Source organism: Triturus cristatus, chromosome 2_2 (assembly GCF_964204655.1).
Source record: "Triturus cristatus chromosome 2_2, aTriCri1.1, whole genome shotgun sequence".
Taxonomy (NCBI): domain Eukaryota; kingdom Metazoa; phylum Chordata; class Amphibia; order Caudata; family Salamandridae; genus Triturus; species Triturus cristatus.
In genome coordinates, this window is record NC_140582.1 from 459,721,786 (window position 1) to 459,736,512 (window position 14,727).

The 14,727-nt window shown below is 39.7% G+C and overlaps 1 protein-coding gene across 1 annotated transcript in view; it reads left to right on the plus strand.

The window, feature by feature from the left end:
* LOC146862361 (uncharacterized) overlaps positions 1 to 11,625 on the plus strand; it is a 57,515-nt gene extending 45,890 nt beyond the window's left edge. The window contains exon 5 of the mRNA XM_085641550.1: positions 11,098 to 11,625. Coding sequence (XP_085497676.1) covers positions 11,098 to 11,187 — 90 coding nt within the window. The 3' untranslated portion in view covers positions 11,188 to 11,625. The remainder of the gene's footprint in view (positions 1 to 11,097) is intronic.
* Positions 11,626 to 14,727: the final 3,102 nt, after the last annotated feature.

Consider the following 14,727-nt stretch of genomic DNA (forward strand, 5'->3'; position numbering starts at 1 on the left):
CAACATACAGAAAATGTACAATAGATGTGCCATTAATATTGCGTGTAATAATAGCACTAGCATATGAACAGCAAGTACAAAGTTCGAATATGAGTATACATTGCCCAACAGTACACACTAGCAGTTGATGCAATAACACACTATACTTATGGTGTTGGACAGAACAGATTCAAGCGATAGTGAGGGCAAGCATCAATTTCTACCTGATGTGTCTGAATTAAAGAAAGTAATGCATCTCATTGTCACTGTTGAAACCCTGTGTTACCGATCGTAATGTACAAATCCATCTCGCCTCCATTTGTCTCAGTTTAAGTTCTCTATCTCCACCCCTTGTTGTGGGCACGGCTACATCAATGCCATGGAAGCGAAATTTGGATCTGTCTACCCCAACAGTACAGTTATGTGTCACCAATGCATATGTGGTATCACCATGTAAGGCAGCTCTCCGATGTTCTTGTATACGGATTTTTAAGGGTCTAACTGTGCTGCCAACATATATTTTCCCACACCCACAGACCAAGACATAGATTACATAACTGGTGAGACAGTTAATGAAGTGATAGATTTTATGTTCTTTTTTTGAGTCGTAACTGAACGTTGTAGTTTTATTACATCCCAAAGAGCAAACGTTACAGGAACTACAGGTGAAGAATCCCAAAGGTCTCTGTAATCAGCTAGACTTAGGTGACTGAAACAACGTGTAGCTGGGACAGAGATCGTCTCTGATTGTTCTGCTTTTTCTGAATGTCAGAGATGGTTTGTCTGTGATGATGTTGTTGACACCTGGTGCTCCCTTAAGAATAGACCAATGCCTATTTAAGATCTTAAATACTTCATGATTCAATGTAGAATGGGTTGTGATGAAAGCGAGTCTCTCTTTTTGTCTGTGAGCAGATCTACTAGTATTCTTGAGTAGATCCTCTCTTTTCAATAACCTGGCCCTATTTTTAGCTCTTTGTAAAGTAATTTGCTGATATCCTCTCTTCTGCAATCTATTCATCGCCAGTGTAGTTTGGTGTGTAAAGTTTTTTTCTTCACTGCAGTTCCTTCTGATTCGAACCAACTCACCATACGGTATGGAATTTCTAGTGGATGCTGGGTGCGCACTGGTGTAATGTAACGTGCTGTTGACCGCTGTGTCTTTCCTGTGTAGGGTGCTGTGTATTGTTTTGTCTTGAACATAAAGTTCAAGATCCAGGAAGTAAATGGAGGTTTGAGACGCCTCCATGGTAAAGGCCACATTAAAAGTGTTTTGATTCAAGAAATTGAAATACTCTTTAAATTCCAATTCGGTTCCTGTCCATAATATGATAATATCGTCAATGTAACGACCCCAGAACTGGATATGTCCAGTCCAGTTGGATGCCATCCTTGACCATGCATGCACGTGTTCCACCCACCCCATGAAAAGATTCGCATATGAGGGGGCAAATTTAGAACCCATTGCAGTCCCTTGGTTCTGTTTGTACCAAGTTTGATTAAAGAGAAAGAAGTTGTTTTCCAGAATCAAATTAATCATTGACAGAAGCATATCATTATGTTCCATTAATGTAGCTGATCTTTTATCTAAAAAGAAGTCAACAGCCTTTATACCCAGATCCTTTTTAATGCACGTGTATAATGACGTCACATCCAAAGTGGCAAACCACATGCCATCCTCCCATTCTAGATCTTCCAGTTTGTTCAAAATATCCGTACTATCCCTGATGTATGAAGGTAAGTTCATAACTAGAGGCTGCAAGAAAGTGTCGACGAATTTAGCTAGAGCTTCTGTCATGGAGCCAATGCCCGAGATTATGGGGCGACCAGGGGGGAAGGGTTGTTTTTTATGCACTTTAGGTAGAAGGTATATGCATGGAAATCTAGGATTATGGATCGCAAGAAATTTGTGTTCTGTCTCTGAGAGAAGGCCAATCTCCTTCCAGTGTGAAAGGTGGTCATTTATCACACTAGTTGCTAGAGGGCAGGGGTTACATGACAATCTGGTGTAATTAGTGGTGTCATGAAGTTGTCTGAGTACTTCACCCTCGTAGTCCTCTCTATTCATGATCACTATATTTCCCCCTTTATCAGCCTCTCTAATGATGATTGAATTGTTGGTCTTAAGGGTATGTAGCGCTGTTCTCTCTTCTTTAGTCAGATTATCCTTAGTGTATCTTTTTGTATGTGTTTGAAGTCGATCCTCTAGAGTATGCAAATCCCGAGATACAACTTCATAGAACGTATCAATACTGAAAAGATGTGGACCTTGTGGGGTAAATTTACTGCGGGTATGGAGACCACTATCACACGAATAATCCTGTCTAATATTAAGATCTGCAAGAATATTATCAATTGACGAATCATTCTCCTCATCAATAGCTAGTAGAGTAGCAACATTTTTGACATGAGAAACAGTAATGTCCGTCTGTACAGAAGGTCCCTTCATGACCTGAGGTTCGTAATTGTTCATGGAAAAATGACTTTTCAGTTTGGCGTTCCGTATAAACTTATACAAATCGATATGTAAATCTGAAAAGAAACCCTTAGAAACAGGGCAGTATCCTAGACCTTTATTAAGCAAATTGATTTCACATGCAGACAATTGATACCTAGACAGATTAATCACCAAATTCTCAGAAACATAGGCTGTATCCATACTATTCGCAGACGCATTAATGTCATAAATCAGCGTTTCTCTATCGGACTCTTTTGATATCGTGTCAGAACCCTGTCCTTTCCTTGCATTTTTCCTCCTCCCTCCTCTCCTGGTTTTTCTTTTGACTTTTTGTTCCCAATTCTGAAGCGCAGGACTTCGTCTAAAAAAGTCGATGAACTAAGTCCCTGTGCTGCAGTTTCCATAGGGCCTGCAGTATTGCTCTCTTCAATAGAAGACGCTTCAGAACTAATGCTAGAAATGCTGCCAGTGCTATGTACAGCCGAAGTGCTAGACTTTGGTAGCTGTATATTATCAAACTTGGCAGCAAAGGTAAACACACGACCATTGTCGTAATCGCGGTCATCCCGTATGATCTTATGTAATTTTCTGCTTTTTACCGCATTCTGATGTAAATTGATTTGTTCTTTTAAGATTACATAGTTTTTAGTAGTAGCCTCAATTAAGTTTAATTGTTTTATTTCGTCTTCTAGAATCTTAATTTCAGCCTGTAGTTTGGTACATTTTCTTTCTGCATGAGTTATTAAGATTCTCATCATGTTGAAAGATGAGTTATGCAGATTATCCTCCCAATTGAGGAGTAAGTCCGGATCGAGGTCGTCAAAGCTAGGGAATGTTAAGATCCTGAGGCCCCTAGGCACCTTCTTGTTCTCAAGGTATCTCTTGAGAGTCACACCATCCCACCATTTGGATAGTTCGTTTTTTTTGAGTCTTTCTAATCTTTGGAATTTAGATTTCAGACCCTCCTTTGGATTGCTCCCATCGGAAACCACTTGTACAATATCCTTATTTTGTTTGAACAGATCCTTCGCTAATTCTTCTCTATTATCGTCAAAATTCATTTTTAAATAGGTAATAGTGCGTCAGGCGTGCAAAAGTCCCCTAATAACAATTAGAAATTTGAGAAGTAAGCAGCTAGGTTAAGCACATTTGCACTGCCTGAACATGTCACTTTTGGGTAATACGTGTGTTGCCCACCTCAAATGGCCAGCCGCTTAAAAGACCATAGACAATAATAATAAACACAAGATATGAGAGGCAACGCGAGAGTGAATTGGCTAATACAGTGTGATACTACACAGTTTTTATAATACACACAGAGCTAGTAAACTTTTCAGGTTTTTTCTTTAACGCGTTTCGCCCAAACATGGGCTTCTTCAAGGCTGTTAAAAATCATACAAAAAGTCATATCAGATGTATTCATATTAAAAACATTTTAAGTAAACAGACAACAGTGATCCTATTTTAGCGAAGGATAGATACGTGAGCACCAAACCGAGGTACTTGATTTTAAGTAAAGCCAAAGACCTACCAATAACGAGTAACTTAATAACGTGAAATGGAAAAAGTCAGAGTGACTAAAGAAATTTTCAGAAAGTAAAGCACTAGATGCTTTGTCACCGAAAATAGTGTTGGTAAAAACAGAAATAATCCAATGTGAAAAAAGAGTAATGAAAAGTGAAACCAAGAAACAGAACTGTGTCATTTTACACATGTCGCTTACCAAAGAATCAAGCTGTCGAATTGAGTGGCGCAGAGATATTCAGTTACAGCAATGCAGAAAGTTCCCGATATATAAAGTCTAAAAAATCGTAAAAAGAGATATAGATGATGTTCCTACGTTGATCGAAATGCAGAAATTGCAAATAAATGAATAATTGTATCTAGTCAGTCCACAGTTACTGACCTTTAAAAAAACTAGCATGTCATCTATGTAGTAGAGTATCTCCACCAATAAAGACCTTCCGTTTTTCAGAGTATTGGTACCGGAGTTGTCTGAAATGTGATTGGAATGTTTAGGCACTCAAAGCGAGACAAAATGTGCACATACCGTCACATAGTTGCTTAGAAACGCACATACAGCATCAATACTTAATGTCCTTACCGAAATGTTATGAAAAGGCCGGTGGACAAACGTAAACGATGACAAGTGATTCAAAGACACTAGTTTTTCAGAACAGTCCAATCTGTATTATTCCAACAGTAAGAAAACCGGATAGACACCGAAGTAAAATTCCATTAAAAACAAAGAGAAAATATTTTGTTTAAACGTAGACATCATATAACGCACATGTCAGCCGTAACAATCACAAAGCTCAGCCACCCAATCCCAATGATAATGAAACCGGATAGGCCCCCAAGTAAGATTCCATAAACAACAAAAATAATGTATTTGACTGTAGGCATCATAAACACACATGTCCGTCGTAATGGTCACAAAATTCAGCCACCCAATCCTGCATACTGTCGTAATAAACCAGCAAACAGTTGTTGGTCCAAACAACAGCATATAAGCGCTGCGAAATGAGAAAACACATTATGTATATAGAAAGTAATATAACCATAACACTAAAGGCAGCGGACCACTGGGACGTAAGTCCCTAAGTAAAAAGCCTTTGCCTATACGTAAATTGTACGTTAGTGCAATCCTATGACATAGCTGACTTCCAAGTTCCATAGTGTAAATCGAAACGCAGTGCAAAGACTATCTGTGTATCATAGGCATGTAAACCCTCACGATCTAGCGCCAAAAAGTTGGCGTGCAAGCACCCACTACTAAAACCAATGTGCCCCAGCTGAATCCCAAAATACCTTACTCTGTAGAGAACGTGACTCCAATTCCGTTTGCAGGAGTCGTCAGCGCAGTAGCGAACACCGTCGTGTAGGAGCGGTGATCAATCAGTTTTAAATGCCGCCCATATTTATATGTGTCTAAATGGCGTTCTAAGGAAATCCCTGAAAACCGGAAATGACGTCAGTGCGTCAGAGCCTATTCTATCCCAATCTCCGCCATCTTGGACTAGTTCCGATTCCTATGATTATTAAGAACATTACAAACGGCACCTGTCATCTGATAACATGATTGCTCATGTATCTTGGACAAGACGAATAAATCTTCCTTATTTAGGTTCTCTATAAGTATAGATGGTCATAAGTGTAAATTAGATGATTGATATATACATTCCAAAGTAACGTGGCGTCAGTGCATATTCTACCCCAATCACCTTCATCTTGGACTAGTTCCGATTCCAATGATTGCTGATAGTAGTACAAACGGCACAAGTCGTCTGAGAGCGTGATTGTTCATATATCATGAACAGAGTAAAGATATCGTCCTAGTATTTGGTTCTCTATCAGTGTAAATGGTGATACAGTGTAAACTAAATGAATTGTGTGTTTTTACCAAAGTAACAAATTTAATTAAAAAACAAGGAATCCGAAACGGAGATACATGTTTATTGATTAAACTATGTACCGATCCAAGAGATGTGCATAAGCACAGTGCGCCTGAAGTTATCCATTCACACATATACGGCACAGCAATGAGACACATATTAGTGTGGGCAATGTATATAGATAAATTAAAAGTTCAATTGAAAACAGTCAGCCATATTGGAATGGTTTCAAGTAACCGGGCAGGTGTACGACTTGATTCATACCACATGAGGCGATGAGTATTACACCTCCTAACCGCCTGTCTATAAAGTGAAAGTCAGGTTAAACAAGCCATCAGAGACACATAATAAAAGGTCCAGTGTCAATAAAAACGAACCGTATGAGTTCCAAGTAAGAAAAAGTCCGTCTAATTCATGTGGCAGTGAAGAGAACGCACTAAGTCCAAATTTGCCAACTTCAAAATAAGCGACTATCAATAATTTCAGATTTAAGTCTACAGTGCTACAGAAGTAGCATCTCCAAGAGACACTCCCACACATTGTTTAGGAATAGTCACAAACAATGTTTAAGCGTTGACAACCACCGCGACAATTTGTGTTAGATTCAGATAGGTTGAAGGATAGAAAGCATGTAGGATCAGAAGGAAATGTGAGCATAGTGTACAGAATGTACCAGTACATTACAGCCAATAAGTACGGTGCTGGATGAACGTAATGCAGTTAGAGGGCCAGAGCACAGACAAACAATTTAACATACAATATAACAGTAGTATGTGTAATCAACCAGTTAGTTAGAATAGGTCAGTACAGCACTTGATGAACATAATACAGGGTTGGGCGAGAGGGCCAACATACAGAAAATGTACAATAGATGTGCCATTAATATTGCGTGTAATAATAGCACTAGCATATGAACAGCAAGTACAAAGTTCGAATATGAGTATACATTGCCCAACAGTACACACTAGCAGTTGATGCAATAACACACTATACTTATGGTGTTGGACAGAACAGATTCAAGCGATAGTGAGGGCAAGCATCAATTTCTACCTGATGTGTCTGAATTAAAGAAAGTAATGCATCTCATTGTCACTGTTGAAACCCTGTGTTACCGATCGTAATGTACAAATCCATCTCGCCTCCAGTTGTCTCAGTTTAAGTTCTCTATCTCCACCCCTTGTTGTGGGCACGGCTACATCAATGCTATGGAAGCGAAATTTGGATCTGTCTACCCCATTCTAACTAACTGGTTGATTACACATACTACTGTTATATTGTATGTTAAATTGTTTGTCTGTGCTCTGGCCCTCTAACTGCATTACGTTCATCCAGCACCGTACTTATTGGCTGTAATGTACTGGTACATTCTGTACACTATGCTCACATTTCCTTCTGATCCTACATGCTTTCTATCCTTCAACCTATCTGAATCTAACACAAATTGTTGCGGTGGTTGTCAACGCTTAAACATTGTTTGTGACTATTCCTAAACAATGTGTGGGAGTGTCTCTTGGAGATGCTACTTCTCTAGCACTGTAGACTTAAATCTGAAATTATTGATAGTCGCTTATCTTGAAGTTGGCAAATTTGGACTTAGTGCGTTCTCTTCACTGCCACATGAATTAGGCGGACTTTTTCTTACTTGGAACTCATACGGTTCGTTTTTATTGACACTGGACCTTTTATTATGTGTCTCTGATGGCTTGTTTAACCTGACTTTCACTTTATAGACAGGCGGTTAGGAGGTGTAATACTCATCGCCTCATGTGGTATGAATCAAGTCGTACACCTGCCCGGTTACTTGAAACCATTCCAATATGGCTGACTGTTTTCAATTGAACTTTTAATTTATCTATATACATTGCCCACACTAATATGTGTCTCATTGCTGCGCCGTATATATGTGAATGGATAACTTCAGGCGCACTGTGCTTATGCACATCTCTTGGATCGGTACATAGTTTAATCAATAAACATGTATCTCCGTTTCGGATTCCTTGTTTTTTAATTAAATTTGTTACTTTGGTAAAAACACACAATTCATTTAGTTTACACTGTATCACCATTTACACTGCTAGAGAACCAAATACTAGGACGATATCTTTACTCTGTTCATGATATATGAACAATCACGCTCTCAGGCGACTTGTGCCGTTTGTACTACTATCAGCAATCATTGGAATCGGAACTAGTCCAAGATGGAGGTGATTGGGGTAGAATATGCACTGACGCCACGTTACTTTGGAATGTATATATCAATCATCTAATTTACACTTATGACCATCTATACTTATAGAGAACCTAAATAAGGAAGATTTATTCGTCTTGTCCAAGATACATGAGCAATCATGTTATCAGATGACAGGTGCCGTTTGTAATGTTCTTAATAATCATAGGAATCGGAACTAGTCCAAGATGGCGGAGATTGGGATAGAATAGGCTCTGACGCAGTGACGTCATTTCCGGTTTTCGGGGATTTCCTTAGAACGCCATTTAGACACATATAAATATGGGCGGCATTTAAAACTGATTGATCACCGCTCCTACACGACGGTGTTCGCTACTGCGCTGACGACTCCTGCAAACGGAATTGGAGTCACGTTCTCTACAGAGTAAGGTATTTTGGGATTCAGCTGGGGCACATTGGTTTTAGTAGTGGGTGCTTGCACGCCAACTTTTTGGCGCTAGATCGTGAGGGTTTACATGCCTATGATACACAGATAGTCTTTGCACTTGCGTTTCGATTTACACTATGGAACTTGGAAGTCAGCTATGTCATAGGATTGCACTAACGTACAATTTACGTATAGGCAAAGGCTTTTTACTTAGGGACTTACGTCCCAGTGGTCCGCTGCCTTTAGTGTTATGGTTATATTACTTTCTATATACATAATGTGTTTTCTCATTTCGCAGCGCTTATATGCTGTTGTTTGGACCAACAACTGTTTGCTGGTTTATTACGACAGTATGCAGGATTGGGTGGCTGAATTTTGTGACCATTACGACGGACATGTGTGTTTATGATGCCTACAGTCAAATACATTATTTTTGTTGTTTATGGAATCTTACTTGGGGGCCTATCCGGTTTCATTATCATTGGGATTGGGTGGCTGAGCTTTGTGATTGTTACGGCTGACATGTGCGTTATATGATGTCTACGTTTAAACAAAATATTTTCTCTTTGTTTTTAATGGAATTTTACTTCGGTGTCTATCCGGTTTTCTTACTGTTGGAATAATACAGATTGGACTGTTCTGAAAAACTAGTGTCTTTGAATCACTTGTCATCGTTTACGTTTGTCCACCGGCCTTTTCATAACATTTCGGTAAGGACTTTAAGTATTGATGCTGTATGTGCGTTTCTAAGCAACTATGTGACGGTATGTGCACATTTTGTCTCGCTTTGAGTGCCTAAACATTCCAATCACATTTCAGACAACTCCGGTACCAATACTCTGAAAAACGGAAGGTCTTTATTGGTGGAGATACTCTACTACATAGATGACATGCTAGTTTTTTTAAAGGTCAGTAACTGTGGACTGACTAGATACAATTATTCCTTTATTTGCAATTTCTGCATTTCGATCAACGTAGGAACATCATCTATATCTCTTTTTACGATTTATTAGACTTTATATATCGGGAACTTTCTGCATTGCTGTAACTGAATATCTCTGCGCCACTCAATTCGACAGCTTTATTCTTTGGTAAGCGACATGTGTAAAATGACACAGTTCTGTTTCTTGGTTTCACTTTTCATTACTCTTTTTTCACATTGGATTATTTCTGTTTTTACCAACACTATTTTCGGTGACAAAGCATCTAGTGCTTTACTTTCTGAAAATTTCTTTAGTCACTCTGACTTTTTCCATTTCACGTTATTAAGTTACTCGTTATTGGTAGGTCTTTGGCTTTACTTAAAATCAAGTACCTCGGTTTGGTGCTCACGTATCTATCCTTCGCTAAAATAGGATCACTGTTGTCTGTTTACTTAAAATGTTTTTAATATGAATAAATCTGATATGACTTTTTGTATGATTTTTAACAGCCTTGAAGAAGCCCATGTTTGGGCGAAACGCGTTAAAGAAAAAACCTGAAAAGTTTACTAGCTCTGTGTGTATTATAAAAACTGTGTAGTATCACACTGTATTAGCCAATTCACTCTCGCGTTGCCTCTCATATCTTGTGTTTATTAAGATGTAGGTGAATATTCACTCACAGGATCCTGATTTTGGCCAGCAGTTGGAAGCATAGGAGCAAAGAGGGGTGATAGTCTAAGTGTTCTGTTAGGCAGGTAGCCATGTAGCAGGCCATATTGACTGCCTAGAAGGATGATCAGGATGTGTGTGTGTGTGTGGGGGGGGGGGGGGCAGTTGAGAGAAATGTCTCTTATTCAAATGACATTCTACATTGCAGCTAGGTAAATTTTCTACTTTAGTTTCAAAGGTTGCTGACCGATCTATATGGATGAGTACGACAACATAGTCTTTGCTAGGTTCTTTAGGGTGCACTTTTACAGGTGTGTGTAGAAACCCCTAGTTGCTATTCATTATATCTTGGGGCCCAATTTTTGTTAAATGTGAACTTCATTCTCCAACACGGTAATACATTTTATGTTTTATATTGTTCTTACCCTTTGAGTACAGTGTGTGGTAATTAACGCCTTTTTTGAGGGTTTCAGTGTTGAACTGCTCGAGAGATACTGTTCTTTCTCTGAGTTTGCAGGAACTATGGTGTCATAGAGTGACAGCTAGATGTCATTGTTGCTTTAGGTCAGCAAGGCATGATCGAGTTAGCAGTTGGAGGTTTTGACATCCATATCAATGACTTTGGGAGTGACATCCTAAACGCATGGCATACGGGCGGAGACAGTGGATACGAATTTTAGATGCAAAGTGTGTTTTAGAGTTTCCGTATCACCACTACATCTGTAGTGATAAACTATGCTTAAGGGCCCTAGAATTAAATAGGGAAAAGTGATAAAACGCTATTCGAAGAATTAAGTTGCACTGCTGTAAAGCCTTCAACAAAATCTAAGATGAATTCAACTAAGTAGTCAAAGTTAAACTGTTATCACATCTTAATGTTTGATCCATGTGAGCTAGAAACGGATATACTTGGCTACCAAATTCCATACTTCAAAATAATCTAGAACAGCAGTTTCCATCTTATGTTCATTTCACTGCGTACTGTTTTGCTCGTCATGTTTTTCAATTTTGCAGCAACTAATCTTTGCTTTCCAGATAACTTAAATTATGTTTTTCAGGAAATGATTGATGAAGCCGATAGAGATGGTGATGGAGAGATCAACGAACAAGAGTTTTTACGAATCATGAAAAAGACGAGTCTGTACTAGCATTCTTACAGAAACACCTAACTCAAGTGTCACTTATTTTTGTTCCCTTCCTTTGATTACTTGTCCTTGCTCACCTATGTTGTCTCGAATTTTGTAAGGTTTTTTATGTATATGTAAAATTATTTTGTAATAAAATAAACTTTATTCTTCTCAAACCTTCTGCACTAAAAGTGTCTTTAGTTCAATTTTTTAGGTCGCAGCCTACTAGACAGTGCAGCTGTCTGGTTTGCTAAAGACCTCTTCGGGAGTTTCAGAAAGTTGACCTGGAAATGCATTTCGCCCGTTGCTTGCCATTGGCTTTGTTGTTTGTAACTCACGTTTTCTGGCTTTATCTGCTTTAGGCTGTGCAGCTTCAGTTTGTTTCTCCTGATGCCAAAGACGTGTTTACAGTATTCTCCCACAACTTGTTTTCTTTAATAAACAGGCCTGTAAATCTTGTTCTTATCTCGTCACTTTTGCTGGATTTTTAAAGACCGAGGTCAAATGGGCGCCTGTTTTTCATGTTTTGTCTTCTTATTCCATGCAGGGATGATGATACTGAAGGGAGCACTGCCTGTAAAGTGTATTCCTTGTGACAGCGCAACGTAAAGGGGTCGCGGTGTCTTTTATTCGCAATTATACACAGAAATTAACTTCTGAGCTTAGCCAAACATTTCCACCAAGGGTGCTTTTTGCTGATTAGGAGTTTACGATCTGGTCTCTCTCATTGCTCCCCAGAAGTCAGGCTTAACAGCCTCCTGTCTGTGTCTGTTGATGCGAGAGTGCGTATACAGTTTTACTCCATTTCTAAGGAACAGAGAAAGTTCTTCGGCAATACTAGCTAAGGGCCTGATTACGAGTTTGGCGGTGTGGCACCGGGTCCTCTCCGCCGCAGCGGCTGCCCACCAGATTAGGAGTTTCCTCCTGTCTGGTGTGCTTTTATTTTTACATTCCCTCAGCGGTGGCCTGAAAATGGGCACCGCAATGTGAACGCCAAAAATAGTTCCTGCACGGTATGGACTGAAAAGTCCATGCCGTGCAGGAACTGGTGTGTATGCTCACAGGACTGCACACATTGTTCCCCCTCTGCATGCACCCCATGGAGCAACATGCAAGGCACTGCTCATCCGCAGGAACAGGCACTGCTGCTCACCTGCTGCACAGTATCTGAACAGAATCCGACCAATAACTGCCCAACCACTGGTTATTATATAGCGTGATAACGACAAAACCCGAAAGTATTGAAACGCTTTACATGAGTACTAGTTACATTATTCAAGTTCACATTCATTTAAATATTTTTCTTTTAAGTGATTTGTCCAGGATCACAGGACGTCGATCTGACCTAGTAACTCGAACCTGGTTCTCCAGTTCCCAAGTCAGCAGCTCTGGCCGTATCGCCTCATCCTTCTTCCCGCTCTCACCCTCTCCTTTTCCATTTGGCTTCTTGGCTGTCCTGTGACAGTTCTGTGACACTCCCGCACCCAATGTTCACTCTCTCACCTCGTGGCTCCCAATCAGCACCAGTTACGTTACACAAGTTCACAATAATCAAATTCATTTTAATTTAATTCGATATGCCTAAGAGCAGCAGTTGCATTATGCAAGTTCACATTCGTTTAATCCTAAGTGATTTGCTCAGGATCATAGGATGATGAGCTATCGCAGAGTCTGCCTTCTCCCACCCACCCATCAGACCGGAATAGAAAACACTGGTTTCTTTAAAAAAATTAAAAATGGTATTCCAATAGGTCACATATATCCGAAATCTTTTGGATTTTATCGATATTTTTATTTTTAGGCTTGTTGTACAGCTGCTGGGCAGCATGGCTAAAAGATTTTTTTTTAAAGGTCGTTGACGCTGGCAGCTTTATAGCACTCTTTTTTTACTTTAAACCATACAGACACGCAGTTGTGCATTATGGCAAAGAAAACATTAACAAAGCCAACTAGCTCTACCATTTAGCTTTTCAATGTTTTTAAGCCATGTTCAGCTGTGTGGCTGCTGTGCAGCATGGTTGAAAGTGAAAACAAAAAAACATGTGCTATGACGCAGCCATCATTGACTGCGTCATAGCACTTTCTTTTATACTTCCAGCCATGTTCCACAGCAGGAGGACAGCTGCACAACATGGCTAAAAACACTGACTATGCCAATAGATCTTGCATATTTTGCCTAATTCTCCTAGTACTAGCATTGTAACCAATCATTCTGTAAGCAGAATTTCTCCACAATCTATTTTATTTTCACTTGAACGAACAATGGCAGGCAGTAAAAAAATGTAAAACCCCTAATATGTTGTGTGTGAGTTCTTTGCTTTGATAGCTCAGCAAGATGTTTTTGTTGGTGTACTTAGAAATTATCAAAGCCAGGTTCAAACACTGTTCGATGGTACCTAGGTTTGGACGGAAGCTAAATGGAAAGGGGGAAAGAATGTAATTGTCCACAGCCCAATAACTAAACGCTAGTAGATGATTCTCCCAATGATTTTGACCGTACTGTCAATCAGCGAAATGGGGTGTTAACACTTTGGGGACGTGTCCCCCCCCTTTTTAAAATATTGGCACAACCGTTGCAGTGGCTCAGGAAGGGGGATATTGGCTGTTAAAGATGAATTAAATGTTTTGGCAATAATAGGGCCCCAAATCTCAGGCCTGGATTTCAACAAATCCATAGGTACCCCGTCTGGGCCTGCGGCTTTCCCTCCCTTGCTGTGTTGGATAGCCGATTCTACTTCCATTAGTGCTATTAGTAAGGGTTAGAAGTTCTGTAATCTGTTACGTAGTACTGATAGCATACTAAGATCTTCCTCAATAGAATAGATGGAAACGAAATGAGTGACCCAATCTGAGCCTAAGATGTTATTTTGTAAAGATTGGTTTAGTGGGGGAATTTCTAGATCTAATCAATTTACAAGATCCCAAAATGTTTTACAATCCTTCCCAGGGCTGCTTTTTCTAACCGCTCTCAATCCCGTTTGTAAAGTTCGCTTTTCCTATTTGAAAGCACGGTTTTATACTCTCTGCATGCCAGAGATCTCTTGCTACTATCCCTGGGTCGTACATTTAGGACATTCCTGAGCTTTCGATTTGCCTTTGAGTTGAGGTCCGTGTTGCTTGCGTGGATTGGCTTGAGCATAGACTCTCTAAATGTACGTATTAACCTATGGTAATGCATAGCCATCGACTCTTGCCCATACTCAGCTAAACAGTTGAGAAATACTCCGAAGTGTGATTTGAGAAGGATTGATAATGATTCCGTGGGTTTGTTCAGGCGCTAGACCAGTCTTAAACCATCCGAGGAGATGTTACGAGTGAGTCCCTTAATCGGTAAAAGCATGAGGGAACAGAGCATTGTTTCCTTTTGTAAAACCAAGGCAAAACGTTAGAACTAACAAACATCTAGTCTATTAGTGTGCGCCCCAACCCCCCTTTAAAAGATATAACTGTACTGTTGGCACCTCCTAACATCTCAAGTAAATCAACCAGGCCGTAAGCAATAACCTGTTCTGAGTGGCATGTCCAGTCTGAAATTGGGAGGAAACTGTCTGCATATGATGT